General features: G+C 35.9%; 1 protein-coding gene across 4 annotated transcripts in view; it reads left to right on the forward strand.

Annotated features, from left to right (window-relative positions):
* Window positions 1–19,726, forward strand: part of KIF18A (kinesin family member 18A) — a 43,835-nt gene that overhangs the window by 255 nt on the left and 23,854 nt on the right. The window contains exons 1-10 of one of the 4 annotated variants that reach the window (XM_075047097.1): window positions 306–603; window positions 675–1,069; window positions 1,742–1,899; window positions 3,025–3,129; window positions 4,087–4,197; window positions 9,635–9,832; window positions 11,180–11,356; window positions 12,263–12,337; window positions 12,604–12,713; window positions 17,504–17,666. In XM_075047097.1, coding sequence (XP_074903198.1) covers window positions 742–1,069; window positions 1,742–1,899; window positions 3,025–3,129; window positions 4,087–4,197; window positions 9,635–9,832; window positions 11,180–11,356; window positions 12,263–12,337; window positions 12,604–12,713; window positions 17,504–17,666 — 1,425 coding nt within the window. In that variant the 5' untranslated portion in view covers window positions 306–603; window positions 675–741. Of the gene's footprint in view, window positions 1–305; window positions 1,070–1,741; window positions 1,900–3,024; window positions 3,130–4,086; window positions 4,198–9,634; window positions 9,833–11,179; window positions 11,357–12,262; window positions 12,338–12,603; window positions 12,714–17,503; window positions 17,667–19,726 lie in introns of those variants that run through there. The other 3 variants (XM_075047095.1, XM_075047096.1, XM_075047098.1) reach the window with 3 other exon arrangements.

The following is a 19,726-nucleotide window of genomic DNA, read 5'->3' on the forward strand; positions in this document are numbered from 1 at the left end:
GCCTTGCTCTGTGGCCGCGTCGGTCAGGGTAGCGGCTGTGGGGCGGCTCGGCTGAGGGAGGGCAAGCTTGCTCCGAAGCTGAAAAAGGCTGTCGCTAAAAGCCCTTGCCGTGAAAGTCGCTGTCTGCTGTTCGGAGTGCACGACCCTCAGTTATCCGCAAGGATGGCCCGTTAAAAGGAAGTTCTGGTTTGACATTTACGGAGTCTGTTTATGTATCCCATGCAAATTATGTTAACGTGACTCCCGCTTTAACTGCCTCTTTAAACCTACGTGCAATGTGACTAAACCAATAACCCAGAGAAAGCAGACAGGCGGCTGCTCTGCGTTTTGCTGAAGGACAAGAAAACCACTCCCTTTGGTCTGTGGGATCCTGGTAGTGCATCGGCAAACTCGCCCTGAAATAAAGGAAAGCCAGGAAATGAATTAGTAGTTTAAATAGTTGAAATGAGCTTGTGAACTTCTTAGGGAAATGCTACTTAGTTTTCTTAAAGCTGTGCTGCATTAGGCCACCTTTTCAGGCCAGTTACAGTGCTTTCCAAAGTTGTGCTATTGCTGTAGCAGTCCAGAGGGCTAACAAACAAGGGATGGGCAGACGCAGCACAGGTAAAGATGTGAACTAGTTGAAAGGTTATATTTGAAACAGAAGGCTTTTAACTCTTTTTTGTCCATTGCAGGAAAGATTCAGCTGCTTGATCTGAAAGAGTCTTGGAAGCGAAGAAGGGGAACAAAAGGGACATTGTTATGTCTACTGCTAAGGAAGAAGATGTCTGTAATCATGTGAAAGTGGTGGTCCGTGTCCGTCCAGAGTCTCAAAAGGAAAAAGATGGCAACTTTAGCAAGGTTGTTCACGTTGTTGACCGGCACATATTGGTCTTTGATCCAAAGGAGGAAGAAGTTAGCTTCTTTCACGGAAAGAGATTAACCCATAGGGATATTAATAAGAGAAAGAAGAAAGATCTTAAATTTGTGTTTGATGCTGTTTTTGCTGAAAGTTCATCCCAGTTGGAAGTTTTTGAGCATACTACAAAAAGTGTAATCGACGGCTTCTTAAATGGGTATAACTGCACAGGTAACTTTGCTATTTTCTCAATTCAAAAGTTTTGCTAAAATCCTTGAAGTTTCTACCATTGTATCTGACTGCGGCAGAGGCCTTAAAAAAGGCTGAGCTATAAATAAGGCATTTTGTTTTAATTTATAGATGTGAGAGGCTGACTTTTTAGCCTATGGAAGTTAGGATAGCTCTACTCTATTTTGAAAATGAGTTAATGTTAGGGTTATAATAGACTCCAGAATTTTATCTGAAATATGCATGCTTATGAGGGTAGTCCTCTAGAAAGAGTTATTCAACCAGAAGTTGTGTCACTGAGTGTGTGGTAGCCTGCTTTACAAGCTCTCTTTAAGAGCTTGGGTTTTTAATTGACAAATGGAATGTGGTGAGGAAATGAAATACCTACCTTCAATAAGTTGATGGCTTAGGGTTATGAGAGCAAGCGAGTAATAGTTTCATGTAAATTACCAGTGAATGGATTTTGAACTGAAAATTCAAATATATATAGTTTTCTGATTATAGCTGTGAAAAGTAAAGCCTAAGTAAGAAACTTGATCAGTTTATGAAAACAGCTGCACAGAATGACAGAGGTGTGTGAATGTCCATTTGACTTTTGGGTTCCTGATTAGCTTACTGGTGTAAAGCACACCTTTTTGCTTTGTTGTTGTTTTGGTTTTTTTTGTGAAAATTCAGTGCTTGCCTATGGTGCAACGGGAGCTGGAAAGACTCATACGATGTTAGGTTCCCCTGAAGATCCTGGAGTGATGTATTTAACCATGATGGCACTTTATAATTGCATGGATCAAATAAAAGAAGATAAAACGTGTAATGTTGCTGTGTCTTATTTAGAGGTAAGTGAGCTCCTGCATTTAGTATATTGCTTTCAACATGGCATATTTTAATAAATAAAGATAAGCTGGTTTTGCTTTCTCCCAGCCCTTTCTGGGACTTTACAAAAATGTGTCCCTGATAGGAATGGAACTGAACTGTGCTCCATAAATTTGGTGTTATTCTTGGGCACCCCTTAGTATTTTACAGAAGGCTGCCCAAAAAAGGACAATCTCTTCTAATATATTCACTAAACATTCTAATGATTTCTGTTTTGCTGATCAGTTACATACCTTTGGACATCTGTTGATGTGTATAAGAAAATATTTTTCAGGGTTATATTTCAGGACTTCAGGATAAAAGTCTCTAAGTACTGTGAAATCACACAACCAAATGATATGTAATACCTTTTTGATGATGTTTTTTAAAGTTTTCAGTTTGTTTATCTGAGATACAGTACAACTACTTGAATTTGAGCTGCTATGCCAATGGTTAGCTCTTTACAAGTGTTCCTTTTATTCTTTGTCACCTCCTCTCCAACTCTTTTGCATCGCAGTTCTGTTTTTACAAGTAGCTGTCTTGGCACTGCTGTCAAGCAGTAGTAGTAAAATTGTTACCTTCTAGCCCTCTCAAAGTCTTAATGGAAGAATAGTTAGTATTTGAGGAGCCGGGGGGGAGAAGTAGGAGGGAAAAGTTTGCTTTACCGTGTGCTATTTCAAGTGCTTCCACAGACCAAGAAATAAGGTATGTAAGAACTTTAACAGAAGTACCTTTGGATTAAGAAATCTCACTAAAGTTTGGATTATGAAGTGTAACAGAGGACAAGAAATGCTTTGGATTCATGCTTGCTGCAAAAGTTTTTTTGTAAAAAAAGTAAACTTTCATTTTTTAAAAAAACAATAAAGATTATTTACTGGGAAAAAGTGACTCCTGCTTCAATGGCCAAAAAAATTCATGCAAATTGGTTTAATTCAATATTTCATGCTCAGTATAGGAAAGCTGTTTGGAAAAAATTCTACAGAATGAATTTGTTACTTTGTCTTGAAGAAGTATTAAAAAAGACTGTCATGATTTCTGGTTAGTTAAGTTTAATCCTGTCAAGTATGGTAGCATAGTTTTATTAAAAGATTTTAAATTCCCTTTTGAAGGTCTACAATGAACAGATCCGTGATCTGCTGGTAAACTCAGGACCTCTGGCTGTTCGTGAAGATACCCAGAAAGGGGTGGTGGTTCAAGGGCTAACATTACATCAGGTATGTAAATAGATATTGAAATTCAGGAAGCCTCACAATGCACTTGAAAAAATGTTGAAGTTCCCATTGATCTGTGAAAGCTGTATGCAACTATGTAATTTCCTGGTGCGCTTTTTTCTGGCCATAATCACCAGTACTTTAGTAACTTGCAAACCTAACTAATTATTCCAAAGCATGTTGTGGAAAAAACTGCTAATATTCTTGAATACAGGTGGATAAAAGCATTCAGTCCTTATTATCAAAAGGATACCATTGGTTTGGAAGATTTGGTTTTTGGCTAAAACATCTCGCCTTCAGTGCCATCTTGGAGTGTTCTACACCTCTGCAATGTCTCAAGGCTGTTTTTGTTTTTAAAGAACCAACTTTGAAAAGTTTCATGTTAAATTACTTTTCCAGGCTAGCATAGCAGTTCTTTGGCAAAGTCAGTGACAGAAATTAGTTTTCCAATCTGAAAATCAACTCTTGTGGAACTATGTTCTTGCAGCTTTTTAGCGTATGTTACATGCTGTCTAGCTTCCAGCTTTTGTGTACATGGAATAATGATTCAACAGGAAATGGTGTTAATAATTTGGCTTGCTCTGTGAACACCATCCTTCCCAAAGCTTGGGTCTTGTGAGGAAAAAAATTAGTACATCACACTAATGTGTAAGTACAAGAAAAATTAAGTCAACCATTCTTAAATAAGACTTCTTCTAACTATGGAGGACCTTTGCAGATTTGTTTAAATTCTTTACTAAAAACCTCTGATTTAAATTTCTTTAGTTAAGTGCTTGCTTTTTGTACCTTACTGATTTTTTAACTGAGAATATTTGTTTGAAGTGCCTCAATTCCAAAACAGGGAATTTCTCTTATTTCTAGGTAACTAAACTTTTAAGTTCCTTTATTTTTTTGGAGGTGAATGTTAATGTATTTTAGAATCACTATAAAGTGCATTTATCTTGTGCTCTACCCTTAAAGCCTAAATCGGCAGAGGAAATCCTTCAAATGTTGGATTATGGAAATAAAAATAGAACACAGCATCCCACAGATGTAAATGCCTCCTCTTCCCGGTCCCATGCTGTCTTTCAGGTAAGATGATATAGCATATGTACAGTGGTGTTTAAAGTTGAATACAATGGAAGTTTTCTTTTAAATATGTTGAACCTTAGTTTGGGTGAGAGGAGTTTAAAGTCTTCCAGTTTACTCTTCTAGTTGGCTTCTCATTCCTTGTAAGTATGTAAAGGTTCATAGTGATTATATTTGAAAAAACAAATTCAATGAAAAGCTCTCTAGTTGCAATGGTTCAAACTAATATTCTTTAGAAGAAATATCTCTTCTGTGAAACTAATTTTGAGCTTTGAATATACTTCCATATTGTAATCTTATAAACTGAAGGTTGTTGGGTTTTTTTAATGCTTTCTTGTTTCGTTATGTTGCTCAGCATTTTTCTAGGAAAAATATTTTACAGAATGCAGCTATACGTCTGGCTATAAACTGCAAATCTCAAGTAGTACCTTCTCATCCAGCTTATTTTGGTTAATGTTGATTTTAGCACTAAAGTGATTTCTTAATGTTCTGGTATGTACCAAGTTTTAGAACAACTAAGGCAGTATATATTCTCTGAAAATATCTCCATACATATACTTGCATCATCAAAACAAAATGCTAATTTTTAATTTCCATAGATGAGTTTTGCATGGTGTTGTACAAATCTGCTAGAACTTAAGACTTCTCCAAAGATTATTGCTCTTTGCTAACCATCACCTTGTTCTTCTGATTCCTCTTAAATACAACCTACGATATTTTTAAAAATAATATTTAAATATTAGCCTTGTTAGCTAAAACTTCTTTTCTCTGTTTGCTAGTGTGTATTGCAAAGCATGTTATCTTAAATTATTTATATGTTGCCATTCTGGGTTGCAAAATATTAAAATAAATTTGAATTCTGGTCCTTGCATTACAGCTAAACTATTTAACTATTAGGCAGTTCTCACCTGTATTTGCAGATTAGGCAATGCTTAGTAATTATATATAGCCAAAAGTTTGTATTTTGATATAGACGATGGCAATGCAAGTAGCTGTAAAGTTAGTCCTCCAGAGCTCTACTGTCAATATTAATGAGAAAAGAGGTTAATAACAGGCAGTAAATGTGTTAAATATTTCTAAAATATGTAATGGAGCAAAAGTCATTCCCAGTCTAAAAGCTTCTATGTTTTCTTGTATTCCCTAGATTTCTCTTTGAAATTGCCCTTCCTGGTTTTAATTTCCCCTGAGGCCTTGCCCATGGTCATACATCTAAGGCAAAAACTTCTTGGGAAGTTGTTCAGTTTGAGAGCTGCATTGTTATGTATGTGTGCTACCTTTAATAAGGCACAAAGTACAGTGCCACAGACTGAGATCAGAGAGCAAACTGCTGATTTCTGTTTCTTTACTTGCTGGGCTTGAGTGTCTTGCCTCCCTCACCTTTACTCGGGAAAAAGCTCTGGATTGTATTATCTGGCAGGCTTTGCATTCTTCTCAGTTCATTTCTAAAAGTGGCAAACAATTGAATAAATTAGGTAGATGTTGCAGACTTGTTTCTTTAAGAAGACAAACAATTCTGTGAACAGGGATGCTGGAGAGTCTGTCTTCTCCAGCCTATGTTCTGTATTTATTTTGGCAAACTGATCTCACTGTAGATATATTTGTTAGCAAAAGTTGCGCATTCACCAAATAAACGATACTGACAAAATCAGTATACCTATATCTTGCCAGAAATTTGTTTGAATGTATGAGAAAAAAAAAAGGTTGGTATACTTAACTGGACTTACATTTTTTTCTAAACTGATCATTTCAAACTATTTCTAGCTTATAGACAGTAAAAATGAGTGAAATATGACTGCTTGCAGGTGAGAGGATTGCTTAGTTTCTGGCAATATAAGTAAAAACACAATGAAAACGAAGAACCTCTCATATCTAAATATTGTAGGAACATAAAATTTATCATTTCTGTGTGTGTATATTAAAAATATAGATATTTAGGATGCAGCTTGCTTGCAATGCACTGAACAAACTGTCATGCTCAGTGGTTTTGTAAATGTTTTTCATATTATGTTCTAAAATGAACAAACTTCAGGTTTTATTTTTTGTGTGTGCATTATATACACACTGTAAACTCGTGTGTTGCTTGAGAAAGTACAAATAACAAATCTTTGAATGTTTACCAAATACTGTTACAGTAAGCATCTGACCTTAAAAAGCAAAAAGTATGTACTTTTGCAGCTCATATATATTAAGCCCTGAATGATTTTTCTCTGAGATCATTATTGTTGATAATAGAATTCTTCAGACTGCTCAAACTAGCGTGAACATTTTTCTCTTTGAACTTGAGATAACTGAGTGATTTCTGGACTAATCTCTCTGTATTTTTATTTTGTTTTCATGTTTCCCCATGGCAGTAGTGGCCAGCAAAGTAGCCTTGATTGTTAGAGTGCACTGGCTGTCTCTTAGCCAGTCCCCATGTGCAGCTGTAGTCAGTTAAATGGCATGCTTGATTGAACTTGATATTCATGGACAAATGCCTGGGTGTTAGAACTTTTTTATGAAGGAAAAGACCTTTCAATGTAAAGATGAGGCATTGCCAAGTCATGACTTAAAGCATGTTCTATTATGTAGTCAGCATTCAGTCCCAGTGCATGGTTCATTCACAAAAACTGTCAGACTGATTCTGTTCAAGGATACTGTAAACAAAAACTTTCTCTGGTGCTCTTTGCAATATTCCTAATCAGGTTAAGTCTTGTAATGAGATAATCCTGAATGTTTGTTGTGTTTTTCTTTTGAGTTGGTCTAGCTGTCAATCAAGATATTTAATTGTGTTTGCTTAAGCGTCACTTTCTGTTAAGTGCACAAATTATTAGTAAAAGTCATGATTTGTTTTGTTAGACAGTTGTGTCTTGAATGTGTGGTTTACATTAATACCTACTAATATCGTGTTCTCAAAGATAAACTAGTGCAGCCTTTGAATAATATTGCATTTAAGAGTGAATGGGTTTTAAGGCTTTTTCACAGAAGTGACTTTATGCTCAAGAGCAGGAGAGGACTACATCATTTATTCAGAAGAATGTGTGTGTAAATAAATGCTTAATAGAAATGCTGCATCTGCATGTAGTACTTTAAAGGAATATTACTGTTGCTAATTAGAGTGGTCCAATGAATGCAACTGGAAGTTTAACAGATTTTAATTAACATATACTGGTTTCAGCTAAGCAAATTCACAACCATACTTCTTTTTATAAGTGGACTCTTAGATACTCTACCTGATGCACTTATTAGCAGTGTTAGCATCTGTAAGAAATAATTACAAACTAGTCAATTAGTACTACAAGTAATCGCTTATTCAGCTTAATCAGTTTTTCATCTTTTTCCACAGTCTGAAAGAAGTCTGTGACATTCTACAAAACATTTCTTACCTGCTTATCCTTTATTGCCTTATTGGTTCCACAGATATAAATGATGAAAAATCCCTATTGCTGTCTTGATTCCTCTTCATTTTTCAGTTTTCTGGTTTTTTAAGAGTTGCTCTTGTTTGTAGAGATCAATTATCTTTTATGCTGGCTTTGGGTTTTGTTGTTAACTTTATTGGAGCAGGATGTTTTCTGGAACTGACTCAGAAAGTAGTAAAAGTCTTGGCCCAGGACATTCTGAGCTGATTTTAGAGATGCAAGTTTTGCCTTACTGTACCATCTGTCTTAGTTTTGAAATCTCTATCTAGGTCAGGCAATTACTGCATCTGAAAGTAAAATCCCAATTGCCACACTGTTCCATTGAAAGTGTTCTGCTGACGGACAAAGAAATAGAAAAGATTCTGCTTTGGGGCATTTCCTGTATCTCTTGAATTTTTATAAAAGCTTGAGTCATACAACATAGTTTGGCTGTCACTCCACCTTTCCTTACTTCACTAATCATAGTTACTGGGTTCTGGTAGAGTGCTACCAGCCTGAGATAGTTACTTTACTAAGTAAATACAGGCAAGTGGCTTTTTTCTTTTTCTTTTTTTTTTTTTGGTATTTTGTACTAGAAATAGTACAGCAGAACTTACTTGTATTGTTTGATATAGAAACATGTCTATTTGGTATAGACATACCTTTTGTGGCAAGTCCTAAGAATTTTATTTACACTCAATACTTGTCAATTTTTTTTATGTTACAAGTTGCTGTGAAGATTTTATTTCTTATGTGCAAAGCTTAAAGCTACAGAACTGGTGAGAAATTGTCTTTATTAGTCGATCACCTTAAATGTATGGCATCTCTTTCCCAATTCACTGTCTAGCAGTGCATTCATGAAAGCTTCAGTAACCATGAGCCTTAAAAATGGCAAGGCACTCAACACAAAAGAAGAGGAAAGTTATAGAGAATCCTAAGAAAGTAAAAGCCATCTAAGGATAACTGTAATTCTTCTTATTGACTGTATAATAATGCTCTGCATACTTTCTCATAAACCTGAGGAAAGAATACCTTCACTAGCAGAAGGAAGCAAAAGTATTTAGTTCCTTGTATATCTCCTATACCGTGAAAATTTCAGAAAAGAAGGGATGCAGGGAACAAGTGGCCTCAGAGGTCACAGCTTTCCTAAAGACCCTGGAGTAGTATGTGTTTTCACAGCAGTAAATGAGTATTGTTCCCCTATTAATGGCAGTTACAATTAAGTCTAAATCACTGAAAGTCTAGCCTTTTTCCTGGTTTATCCCTATATTTATGTTTATGGTGTGCTCTTAAAGGTGCCTTTAAAAAATGAACACCTTCTTCACTTTGAAGCATAATAGTGGGGTATACATCTTGAGTGCAGAAGAATCAAGAGCTATTTTAGCTATGAAATTCATCTGAAACTCACCAATCTTTGCCCCTGCGGTAAGCCCCAGCCCAGTTGCTCACTTAATCCTCTGCAGCAGCATGCCGGAGAGAATCAAAAGAGCAAAACTAAGAGGGAGGAGGAAATACCTCGTGGTTTGCTTAAGTGAAGGGTGGGGGGGAAGCAATCATTTGCTACTGGCAGGCTCATGCCCAGCCAGTCCTCAAGCGATGGCTACTTTGAAGAAACTATCGGTCAGTTGGGGTCAGCTGTCCCCTTGCAACTTCTTGCCTACTGCCTTGACACAGTACAACTACTGTTCAGCAAAAGTTAAATACTGGTGTATTTAGCACTGTCTGGGTCACAAATTTGAAAGCACCATGTGGGCTGCTATGCAGAAAATTAACTCCATCTCAGCCAAACCCAGTGCAACCACACTCTATGTCTTTTTCCCTACTAATACCTGAAGCAGGTGAGTGTAAGAAGTAAGTGTCAGAAATGGATTCACTATTTTCCATTAGGCCAAACTGCCTGTTGGTATTAGATATGTACTGAAAGGTTTAACTTGAATTCCGAGAAGGACTCCAATAAGAATTTCTGAAAACAGTTGATACACTGTAAAATTAACTTACTGCTTAGAGTAACAACAGACTGGTTAGTGGTTACTTTTTAATTATTTTCTTTTTTTTTTTAATTGTAGATTTATCTAAGGCAGCAAGATAAAACGGCTAGTATTAATCAAAATGTTCGCATCGCCAAAATGTCTCTCATTGACCTGGCAGGATCTGAACGTGCCAGCGTGACAAATGCTAAGGGGGCTCGTTTCAGAGAAGGAACAAATATTAACCGCTCCCTGCTAGCTCTTGGAAATGTCATTAATGCCTTGGCAGATCCAAAGGTATGTGCTGCCTTCTCATGCAGTCTTCACCTCCTAGCATTCTGAAAACCTTTTTAAAAATGGAAAGCTCTCATTGAGTAATGGAGATTACCTTATTGATGCTTCTCACATCATCATTTTCCTTTAAGGTTTTCTTATGGGTTTCCACCATCATCTCTGTGATAGCTGAAGGACAGTCTCAGCAGGAAAGAGCGCTCAAAAACAGTGTGCACCTACCTAAGGATAGTGTCAAAGATGGATGTACCTGCTTTTCTTACTTACCTTTTCCAAAATCAAGCATAAGTAGAGAATCTTGCATGAGTAAATAAATACCTTTAGGAGAAGAAAGATTGTTCTGGAGGTTTATGCCCCTTAGTCTTAGGGGAGGAGGCTTTTATAGGAGAAAACAACGCCTATCCAAAGTTGTTCTTTTGTGCTCTTCCAAACATCCACACACCCACACAGGCATCCCCCACTGTGTGTCTGTGTACCCCCCCAGCTCACAGTAGTGAATTAGTCTCCCGATCTGGCTCACCAGCTTAAAGGAAGGAGTGGGGACAGTTACATGGGAGAATGACAAAACCTCCTGAACTTTTGGCAAAGTTAAGTCCATTGGCTACAGCTATACCCTTTTTGTCTTTCTGGTCAGCTAGCAATTTCCCCCTTCAAATATGCCAGGGGAAAATGATCAGAGCTTTTTATTTCCCTTCCTGGTGCTGCACATTCTCATCACCATCTTCTTGGAGTGGGAGGCAGAATTTAAAATCTGTACCATGGACATAAGTAAGATTCTTCATGTTGTCTTATTTGGTGTGGGATTGGGGTCCTAGTGACCTAACTTTGTACTGTGAGATGAAGATTCTGTAGATATGATTGGAAAAAAAGCCTCACAAAGACTTTGGGTTCTCTGAAAGGTTATGGAATCTCCATTCTTGGAGATACTCAAAACCCAACTGGGCATAGTCCTTGGCAGCTCACTCCAGCTGACCCTGCTTTAAGCAGAGGGATTGGACTAGATGGATCTTGAGAGGTCCTTCCCAACCTCAATTATTCTGTGAACTGAAGGTAGTTTAATGTTTACCTTTTCTGTTAGTTGCCCACATCACAAAAAGAGTTGTTAGGTATCTGGACATCAGAAAGTAACCTGGTTAATATGTTTGTTACAAAGGTATTAAACAGTTCCAAGAGACTTAAAACTGTTTGAGATGTATATGTAATTTTAAGAAAAATTACTTCGGTCAAAGAAAAGTTCCAAGGCTGCTTGTCATGGTTTGTGGCATTGTTGAAATTCTAAGCAGACTTTTAGACAGGTGAATATTTAAAGTAGAGTTGACTAATCCATAAAAATGCATATAACTCTCTTTCTAGAGCAAGAAACAGCACATCCCTTATCGAAACAGCAAGCTTACTCGTTTATTGAAAGATTCTCTCGGAGGAAATTGCCGAACAATAATGATAGCTGCTGTTAGTCCATCTTCTATGTTCTACGATGATACATATAATACTCTTAAGTATGCAAACCGAGCAAAGGATATCAAGTCTTCTGTGAGTATGTTGGTATTTATTGATCTTTTGTCAAGTATAGTAATATAGCACTAAGAGAAGGAGAGCTACTTCTTTTAGAAAATTATAATTTCCTTCACTTTTGTCTCAAAATTTTGTTCAGTTACCTCTTCTTTCTTAGAGTCAACACTTCTTCATCTGAGTGATAGATGTAGTAGATACAGAGCAGATACTAGTTCTGTCCTAAAAGCAACATAGCTTTACTAGTGGCATTATGCCGCCAGTTTGAAAGAGTTTGTTTTGTGAGCATCAAATTTAGAAATAATCTTCAGCTGATAGAATTCACAGCCAGTTTCAGTATCTTACTGTTACTTTCTCAGAGAACTGTAAAGCATGTTAAAGAAATGTCTGAGCAGTTGTACAAGAGCCAGTCCAGGTTTGTTACGGGTAGAATTCAGCTGGAGCCAATGGAGGTCAATGGGATTATATTGGTAAATGAAAAGCTACTGGGGTGTCCTGTCCTCTGCTCTCTATTGTTCTGATTTTTTTTTCATAATCCTTTGTATTGCAGCTCCTAATTTCTTTTATCTAATATGGGATTGACTGTAGTTTCCATTTGTTGCATAAAGATAGTTTTTATAATAAAATCCACAGGATACACATTAAATACTAAAATTAGTCTGAATAAATGCAAAATGTTCTTGCATGTGTAAATGTAAATATTTTTTTATTGTTCTTTTGAGGGAAATGACATGTCCATGGGTATGCAACAGATGACTGCAAAAGTCACAAGTCATATTTTGGTTGTGCAAGTTAGAATTTTATTCATCCCTTTCCTCATAATATAGTGCAAGTGTAATTATGTAGTACTTATACACAGTGTATTTATTACTCAAAAAAACATGAAGGAGCATTCTTAAATTCTGACTTGTTTCTTTTCTTTAACAGTTGAAGAGCAATGTTGTTAGTTTGGACAGTCACATAAGCCAGTATGTTAAAATTTGCAATGAACAAAAGAAAGAGGTATGGAAAAATCCTTTGTTAAAGGTTTGAAAGATTAATTGTTTTAACTTTAAATACAAAAAATCATTTATGGGGTTGAACCTATAAGGCAGTATTGTCCTAATTCTCCCATATAGTCTTTTGAGGTAAGAAAGATGTTTTGTCTTCTAAGAGGATTATCACCTACTACCATTTGTAAAGCTTTTCAAGACATAAGCTCAGAATTGTAGGTTTAAAAAAAAAAACCAACACTATATTCCAACTAAAAGCTACCTTTTTTGTCTTAGATCCTAATGTTGAAAGAGAAACTGAGAGAATATGAAGAAAAGCAAGCAAGCATTCCTGAAAATCATAATGCTACAATACTTGCAAACAACCAGCAAGTGGAAATACAAAGGTAAATTAATCACATTACAATCCTGCTTCAAAACTGGAGTTTGCATAACTTGTAAAAGCATTTGTAAAACAAACTTACTGTTTTCAATATTAGTTTCCTCATTTTTAACATTGCTTTACTCAGACTAGGCGTGGCTTTGCATAACTTATCACTTCTTTTCAGAAGAAGTTGATGGTGGATTTAAAATAAAAGAAATACCGTGTACTTGAGGAAGTATCCTGATATTAACCTTCTAGGCAATTATTCAGTAAAACACTGCAAGATAACCATGTATCTGATCCTCGGGAAGCTGACGTAACTCACTCTGACATCACAGTTTGGATCAGTGGTGAAGGTCTTGCATCTATAGTTACTTTCTTGTGAAGGTTTTTAAAATGCTTGTGTGCTGGGTTTTTTAAAGATTATCAATAGCTTCATTATTGTAGTGAAGATATTTCATGGGAAAGTCAGGTATTTTTGTCTCAAGGCTACCGATGTTATTCTGTATTGACGTGCAGATTAACTTCTGCCATTAGTAACACAAAAGATTTTAGGACAAGTGTTCTCCTAGGAGGCTCCAGAACTCTGTAGGGCTAAGAAGTTCTTTTCTACTACCAAAAGCTAAATATTTCAGAGAAAAACCATCTTTAATCTTCATTGTTTAAAGTACCATATTGTAATGTAGGTTTTCAGAAAAACTAGAATCAAATGTAAATTTTATAAATTTCTTATCCTATTTTGAGCTAATATCTAGCAAAATTGTTACAGATTGATTTTAAGTCACCTTGATTATTCAGATCTGATTTCTGTTGTTATTCTTGTGTTATTGGAAGGATCCCCATGTGAAAGCACTATCTTTCAAAAACTGAGTGCACATGTATGTATACATACATATGTACAAACACATATGCAGTGGCAGATAAAAATGAAACGGTGATTGTGAAAGGTTTAGTAGCAAAACTATTCAGTGAAAATCTGTATTTGTGGGAGGTACAGAGCTGAGATAGGGTCATTCACTGATGTGTTATAAGGAAGAACACTGAAAAATTGGTGAAAGTCCAGTGATGAAAAATAACTGCCAGCCAGACAATCAACTAAAATTCATCAAATAAAAATACAGTAAAAAGAACATGCAAACAAAGAAAACAACTATATAGCCAAACAACTGGTCTGTATGTGGGCTGAACAATAACCTAATGATAGATGATAAATGTAACAAAATAGAGTAGTGTTATATTTGAGTGTTATGTAATAAAGAAAGACAATACATTTAAGAAAGGGGAAAAAGTTGAACATAATAGCAACAAAAGCTTCCTGATAGATCTGTCTGTGCAACAGTCTTACTTGGAGGATGATAGAAGTCCATTTCACAGGACTTTTAAAACTAGGCAGAGTCCTTCAACAGAAAAAAATCCTTTTTCTTGTAGGAAGCTTATCTTCATAAATGTGAAATGTCTTACAAGTAAGAGAAAGTTACTATAGTTTTACAGTTATGCTATCAATAAACTGGTCAAGATCTAGACATCTAAAATGGAGATGATAGGTTTTGGGGAGAGGAACAGTAGAATGTTTACAAGGCTCCTTTTTAATAATTCTAGGAATGTGTTACCAAATAGAACTTGACTGCCTCTGTCATTATAGAAAAATTCTAAAACTATTCTCTGTGTTCTAATGGTGCTGTTTGTCCTCACAGTCCAGTTTAGTTGTTTTAGTAATCTGGGGGCGAGGTGGGAAATGACACACGTGTGTAGCATATGAATGCTAGCTTTCAGCAAAGCTACTTAACAGGTCATTTTTGTGGGTAGACAGAATGTAGTTTGCATAAATGACAGCAGCTGCTGCTACTGCTGGCAGATACTACTTCAGTAGTATCTTTCCGGCAAGGTTTGAGAGAGGCAAGAACTTTTAAGTTCTTCTTTCCACAAAGCATTTAATTTATGTTTGCAGATTCCTTACTTTCTATTGCTTTTATATTTCTTGGTGTCTCTTTCTTCTTGATGATGTTCCTGTCTATCTTTTCTGATGTGACAGTCTCTTGTGAGAGCACACAAGAAGTAACAAATTAAGATGTGTGACGTATGAATTTGTTGCAGAAGTCAATCTGTTCCGTAAGAAGGTTAGGTTTTGGTGTGAAAGTCTTTCTGAATCAGTCTGCGTATCTCATGACATATTTCTGAGAACTCTTCACCTAGGTTTATTCAGTTAACTTTTTTATTTTTATTGGCCCTTTGAATGTGGTATTTTTTAACCTGGAAAACCTTCTGAGATGAAAGTGAAAACCCATTCAAAGCAAAATGCTCTCTAACTGAGCTTCATTTTACTGGCATTGCAGAAGTTTCAATAAACCTCTCAATCAGGTTATTTAAATTTAATTTTCAGAAGAAGTGTAGGTTTTGAAGTCATGTTCATAGTTCTGACAGTTTTCCTGCATATTTTTGCACTGCAAGTCTTTAAGGTTAATTTAATTTCCTGTGATTTACCCTTTTATTTCATTTTGTGTGTGGGAAGAATCAGTCAAGGGGAAGGTCTCTAAAATGTCTTCTCAAAATGCTGGACATATTCTATGCCAAGATTTGTTGGTCAGAGAATATTTGGGGTTTAATGTTCTGGAATATCCATAGAGACACATGTAAGCCTATCCTTTTCCCTCTAGATATCACCAATAAAGTGGACATTTCATTTTCTTCTTCCTCGTGAGGATCCTGTCAGGTTCATTCTACTGATGGTGTGGGTGGTATGTTGATTTCCCCCACGTTCATTTACAGGTTTGAAAGTATTCTGCCATCTTCTCCTTTCCATTTGGGACAGGGTAGAGAGCCTTATCCACAATCTTGTGTTTCAGTCCAACTACCTATGGCTTTTGCTTCACTGTTATCAGGAAGAAACTCCCTGATTACACCACTTGCTTCTTCAAACCCAAAGGTCATTCCTGCTCCCTGTGTTGTCTAAAGCTTGGAGATGTATTGTCTGCCAACCCTTCAAGTCTTGAGCCTGTTGAGGTAGACAGTGGACACTGGCTTTGGAACTACCACCAACAGGTCCATGAGCTCTTTGAGACTAGGTAGTCCAGAGAGTTCATACCCTGGATATGCCTACAGGATCACTTTGTCCTTTTTAAGTAGAGAGGGTAAAGATAACTCTGTAAGAATAGAAGTGTGCTTACTGAAAGAGTGAATCCAAGCTCAAGGCAGCAGCTTTGCAAAGGCTTCTATACTTGATGCTATATTTGGGACAGCGATGATTATAAGTACACAAAGGGTTAATTTACCAGTAATAGTTCCTCACAGTGACTGTACATAGAATCAGAATCTGTAGCCTCTCTTAAATTATGCCCAGGGGTTTACTGTGAGGGAAATTGAGAGAGAGGATTCACCTTCATTTCTTATTGCTTTGTTTCCCAGGCAGCTGGTAGGACCCATGTTTCTATGGATACTATGGAGGAAAAAATTCTCCAACCAGTTGTGCAATAGTATAGTAGTGCAGATTGTATAGATAGTAACAGCGTAGGGTGAGAACTCTGATACTCTGCAGCTATTTTAATTCCTTAAAGAAATATTATTTCTAAATTCTGTGTGTGTTTTAGTACACATTTTACCTAGATACGATAGCATTCTCTGGATGCTTTCAGGCAAAACTGTTGAATTTCTAAAACTGTAATGAAGAATTCTTTTGTTAATTCTGTTTGGTTTTAACACGAGTAATGCAACACTAGAATAAAAGACTTGGAGTTATTCAGACTTTAGGCTATGAAATTAATTGCTGCTTCTGAAACACACTCTTAAGAATGTCTCTTCAACTTGCTCTCTAGTTGAACCTATGTGTTATTTTATAGTATTATTATGGTATTTAATTTTATAATCTTTTATACTAAACACTGCATAATGACCTCAAATGTTGCATGTATTTAGAACATTTGCATATTAAATTGTGCCTTTATTCTTTATGTAAAGTTCTAACAAGTTAACAGGATGTTGTGAAATGGCTTGTATACAAGGTTGGTCATTATCGAGATATCCAGTATCTTTGGGGCTATTCTGTACTGCATTTTCAGTATTCAGGAGTGAAGTAAAAAAGTTTCACCACTGAAATTTATATTGCAACATAGTAACGCTTCCAGGCTTTCTGCTTATACTTGTTTTTCTGATTTGCACTGCAGACTAAGGACAAGCAGATTTTAAGGCCATTTAAATATTGGTTTCCTTGGAATAACTCTTAAGTACTTTCTATCACTAGGGTTTTTTTCCCCTACTAGGCTAGTATGTGTTAAAAAATGATGCGTGTTCTGATTTTTGTCGTCCATTAGTGATTAAAATTGTACAACAGCACTTCAGAGAAAGTGAGTGACTGAAGACTCTTCTGTGGTTTTCCTTTTTTGAGAGATAGCTAGTGGGGTTTTTGAAGGAGACCTCGTGTGTCTATGGCAACAGTTGTCCAATCTGTTCAATGAATTGGTATAAGTAGAGAACATAAGTATTTAGTAACTTTTTGAAGGTAGAGGTAAGATTTATGTGAAGAAGTTCCAGATGTCTGTCTCTTGAATCCCAATGTCAGCTTCACGAATACAAGGTTTATTTTTAGTGACCCCTTCAAAATTTCACATCCCATTTCCAGTTGGAGTATATAAAATCTTTATTGATGTACTGACACTTTATTTAGTGCTCATCTATAACAGGCTTTACTTTTTTCCTCTTAATTTTTTTATATTTATTTCATTAACTTGCAACTGAAAGTTCGCCTTGTAAAGGAGATGGTCGTCAAAAAAATCTTCAGTAAGTAATCTGTTATTTATTCTTATCCTTTGGTTCTAATAGATACAAAGAAATCCTTAAAAATGTGTTTGCAAACCGTGAGGAAATCAGAAAAGAATACCTCAAGCTGGAAATGTGCCTGAAAGAAAACGCACTGAAGACATATTACCAGAAACAATGTCATGAACAAATTCAACTGATGTGCTCCGAAGAAAGAGTAGAAAAGGTGAGTTTTCTATAATGTAATACTAGGTATCATCTCTCTTCATTTTGTTACACTAATGTATGAATTTTGCTTAAGTAATTATATCATTAGTTAATGCTTAAATATTTAATTAAAATGGGACACACCAATTATCACTCAGATAACATTTTCTGACATTAATAGAGAAAATGTAGTAGGAATGCCAGGTGTGCTATTTTTTCCCCACACTGTACGGAAAACTGTTGATGTGCTTATTGCTGCTAACTGTGAAAACTTTTCAACTTGTCCTTATGTAGGCTTGATTGTCATAGTTAAAGACCTGACTAGACTTAGGAGACTTATGGTAATTTGTCCAAAACCAAAGCATGTTAATATAAGTATGGTACAGCCATTGAAGCTGTTATCAAGCTGAGTAGTCTGTATTTCATAAGGAAAAGCATGGTCCTTGTGCTAAACAAGACTGATTCTTATCATTGGTGTTTTCAGTTGTCACCAGGAAGATGTTTGGATAGCTGCTTAAGGACAGTCATGTACTGAAATAATTACATTTAGTTGCCTTGGACTTTAAGAGAAGAATTTGGGGGCTAAGTAGGAACAATTGCTTTTGTGCAGCATTAAATGCTCACGTCTTTCTAGAAGAATCAAAGTACAAATAAGTAAGCATGGTTAGATAGTATCTTAATTTTTCTGATAAAATTTAGCTTAAAGGAGTGTATGTTTTATGTAGATATGAAGTTGAGGGTGGGGCTGATTTTGCTTAGTCACAGAAACAATCTGTATTTGGCTGAAAATGACAGTTTACCATATGACTATTTTTTCCCAGTGATTCACATGAAATTTGGTCCTTAGATAAATGTCAAAGTGAAAATATATCACATACTTTTGCTTGTCATTAGTGAAGATACTTCAAGTGACTAATGTGTTCTAGAATTCTCTTTTGTGCCATAGAAACTCTGAAGTAATATTTTTTATCTGTGCCATACTTTTAAATGCTGCTTAGAAAGGAGCATAGCTGTATCTCTACTCATAATGAGGAGCTATACCTTCATATACTCTATTTCATACAAATGTTTTTATTATGAGCTGATTTAACTTTTATTTTGAATGTTGGCAGTGCTGTACTCAAATGTTGGTTTTGCCATTAGTTAACTTACAGATGTGATTTACTAAGGGCCAAGAGTCACTGTCCTATAAGTATGATGCCTTATTTATTAACAGAAGTCACTGTAATGGTAAAATTAAATGTCCTTTTGTGATTACTTTGGAACAAATTGGATTTTAAGTTGGACTTCAGTCATTTGATTACCAAAGTGACTGCTCACATTTCCCTTGTGCAGTATAATGCTTCTGTTCTTACTTGTCTTTTTACACATTTGCTATTTTCCTAAATGCCTCTTGGTTTTCTCTGTGTAAAATACACTGTTAGGCCACAGGGGTATTTCTGAAATATTAATTTTTACCAGAAAATTTTTACTTATAAAGTATCTTTTCTTTTTACACTTAATTGTCTGTGCTCAGTAACTAGATATAATAATGGGTTTTAGGTAAGTTAACACGAAGCAAATGGTATCTTATCTATACTTGAACAACCCCAGTTTGAACACTTTAATTCAAAACAATAATTTCAGAAACAAGGAAAAAAAAACTTACGTATGAGTTTAGGTCACTTAATCTCTGTTCGTACAAATGCTTTCTTATTGCAAAAATTTATGTCACAATTTATCCTGTGAAATTCAGTCCATCCTGGACCACTAATAAATAATTTCCATTTTCCACATAACTGCCCCTGTTTCCAGCTTTTTTAGAACTTGGATGCTGCCCAATTAAATGGCCTCATGCCTGCTTTTCTACTTGTTACCTGTATTTCTGCAACTGTGTTGTTTTCCTGTTGCGTGCTAGGTGTCAGCTACAGCAGTGTTAGCCAGAAAACCTTTGTGCCAATAGGATAATATGTATAGAGCATTCCTTTTTGTATGGAAACATAAAAAGTTAGTATGTGCCCCTGTGTTACAGTTACTTTTAATGATCTTGCTGAGTTTGAAAATGTCTACTTAGTTTTGACCTATTTTATCTTGAACATT

Source organism: Buteo buteo, chromosome 16 (genome assembly GCF_964188355.1).
Source record: "Buteo buteo chromosome 16, bButBut1.hap1.1, whole genome shotgun sequence".
Classification (NCBI taxonomy): Eukaryota; Metazoa; Chordata; class Aves; order Accipitriformes; family Accipitridae; genus Buteo; species Buteo buteo.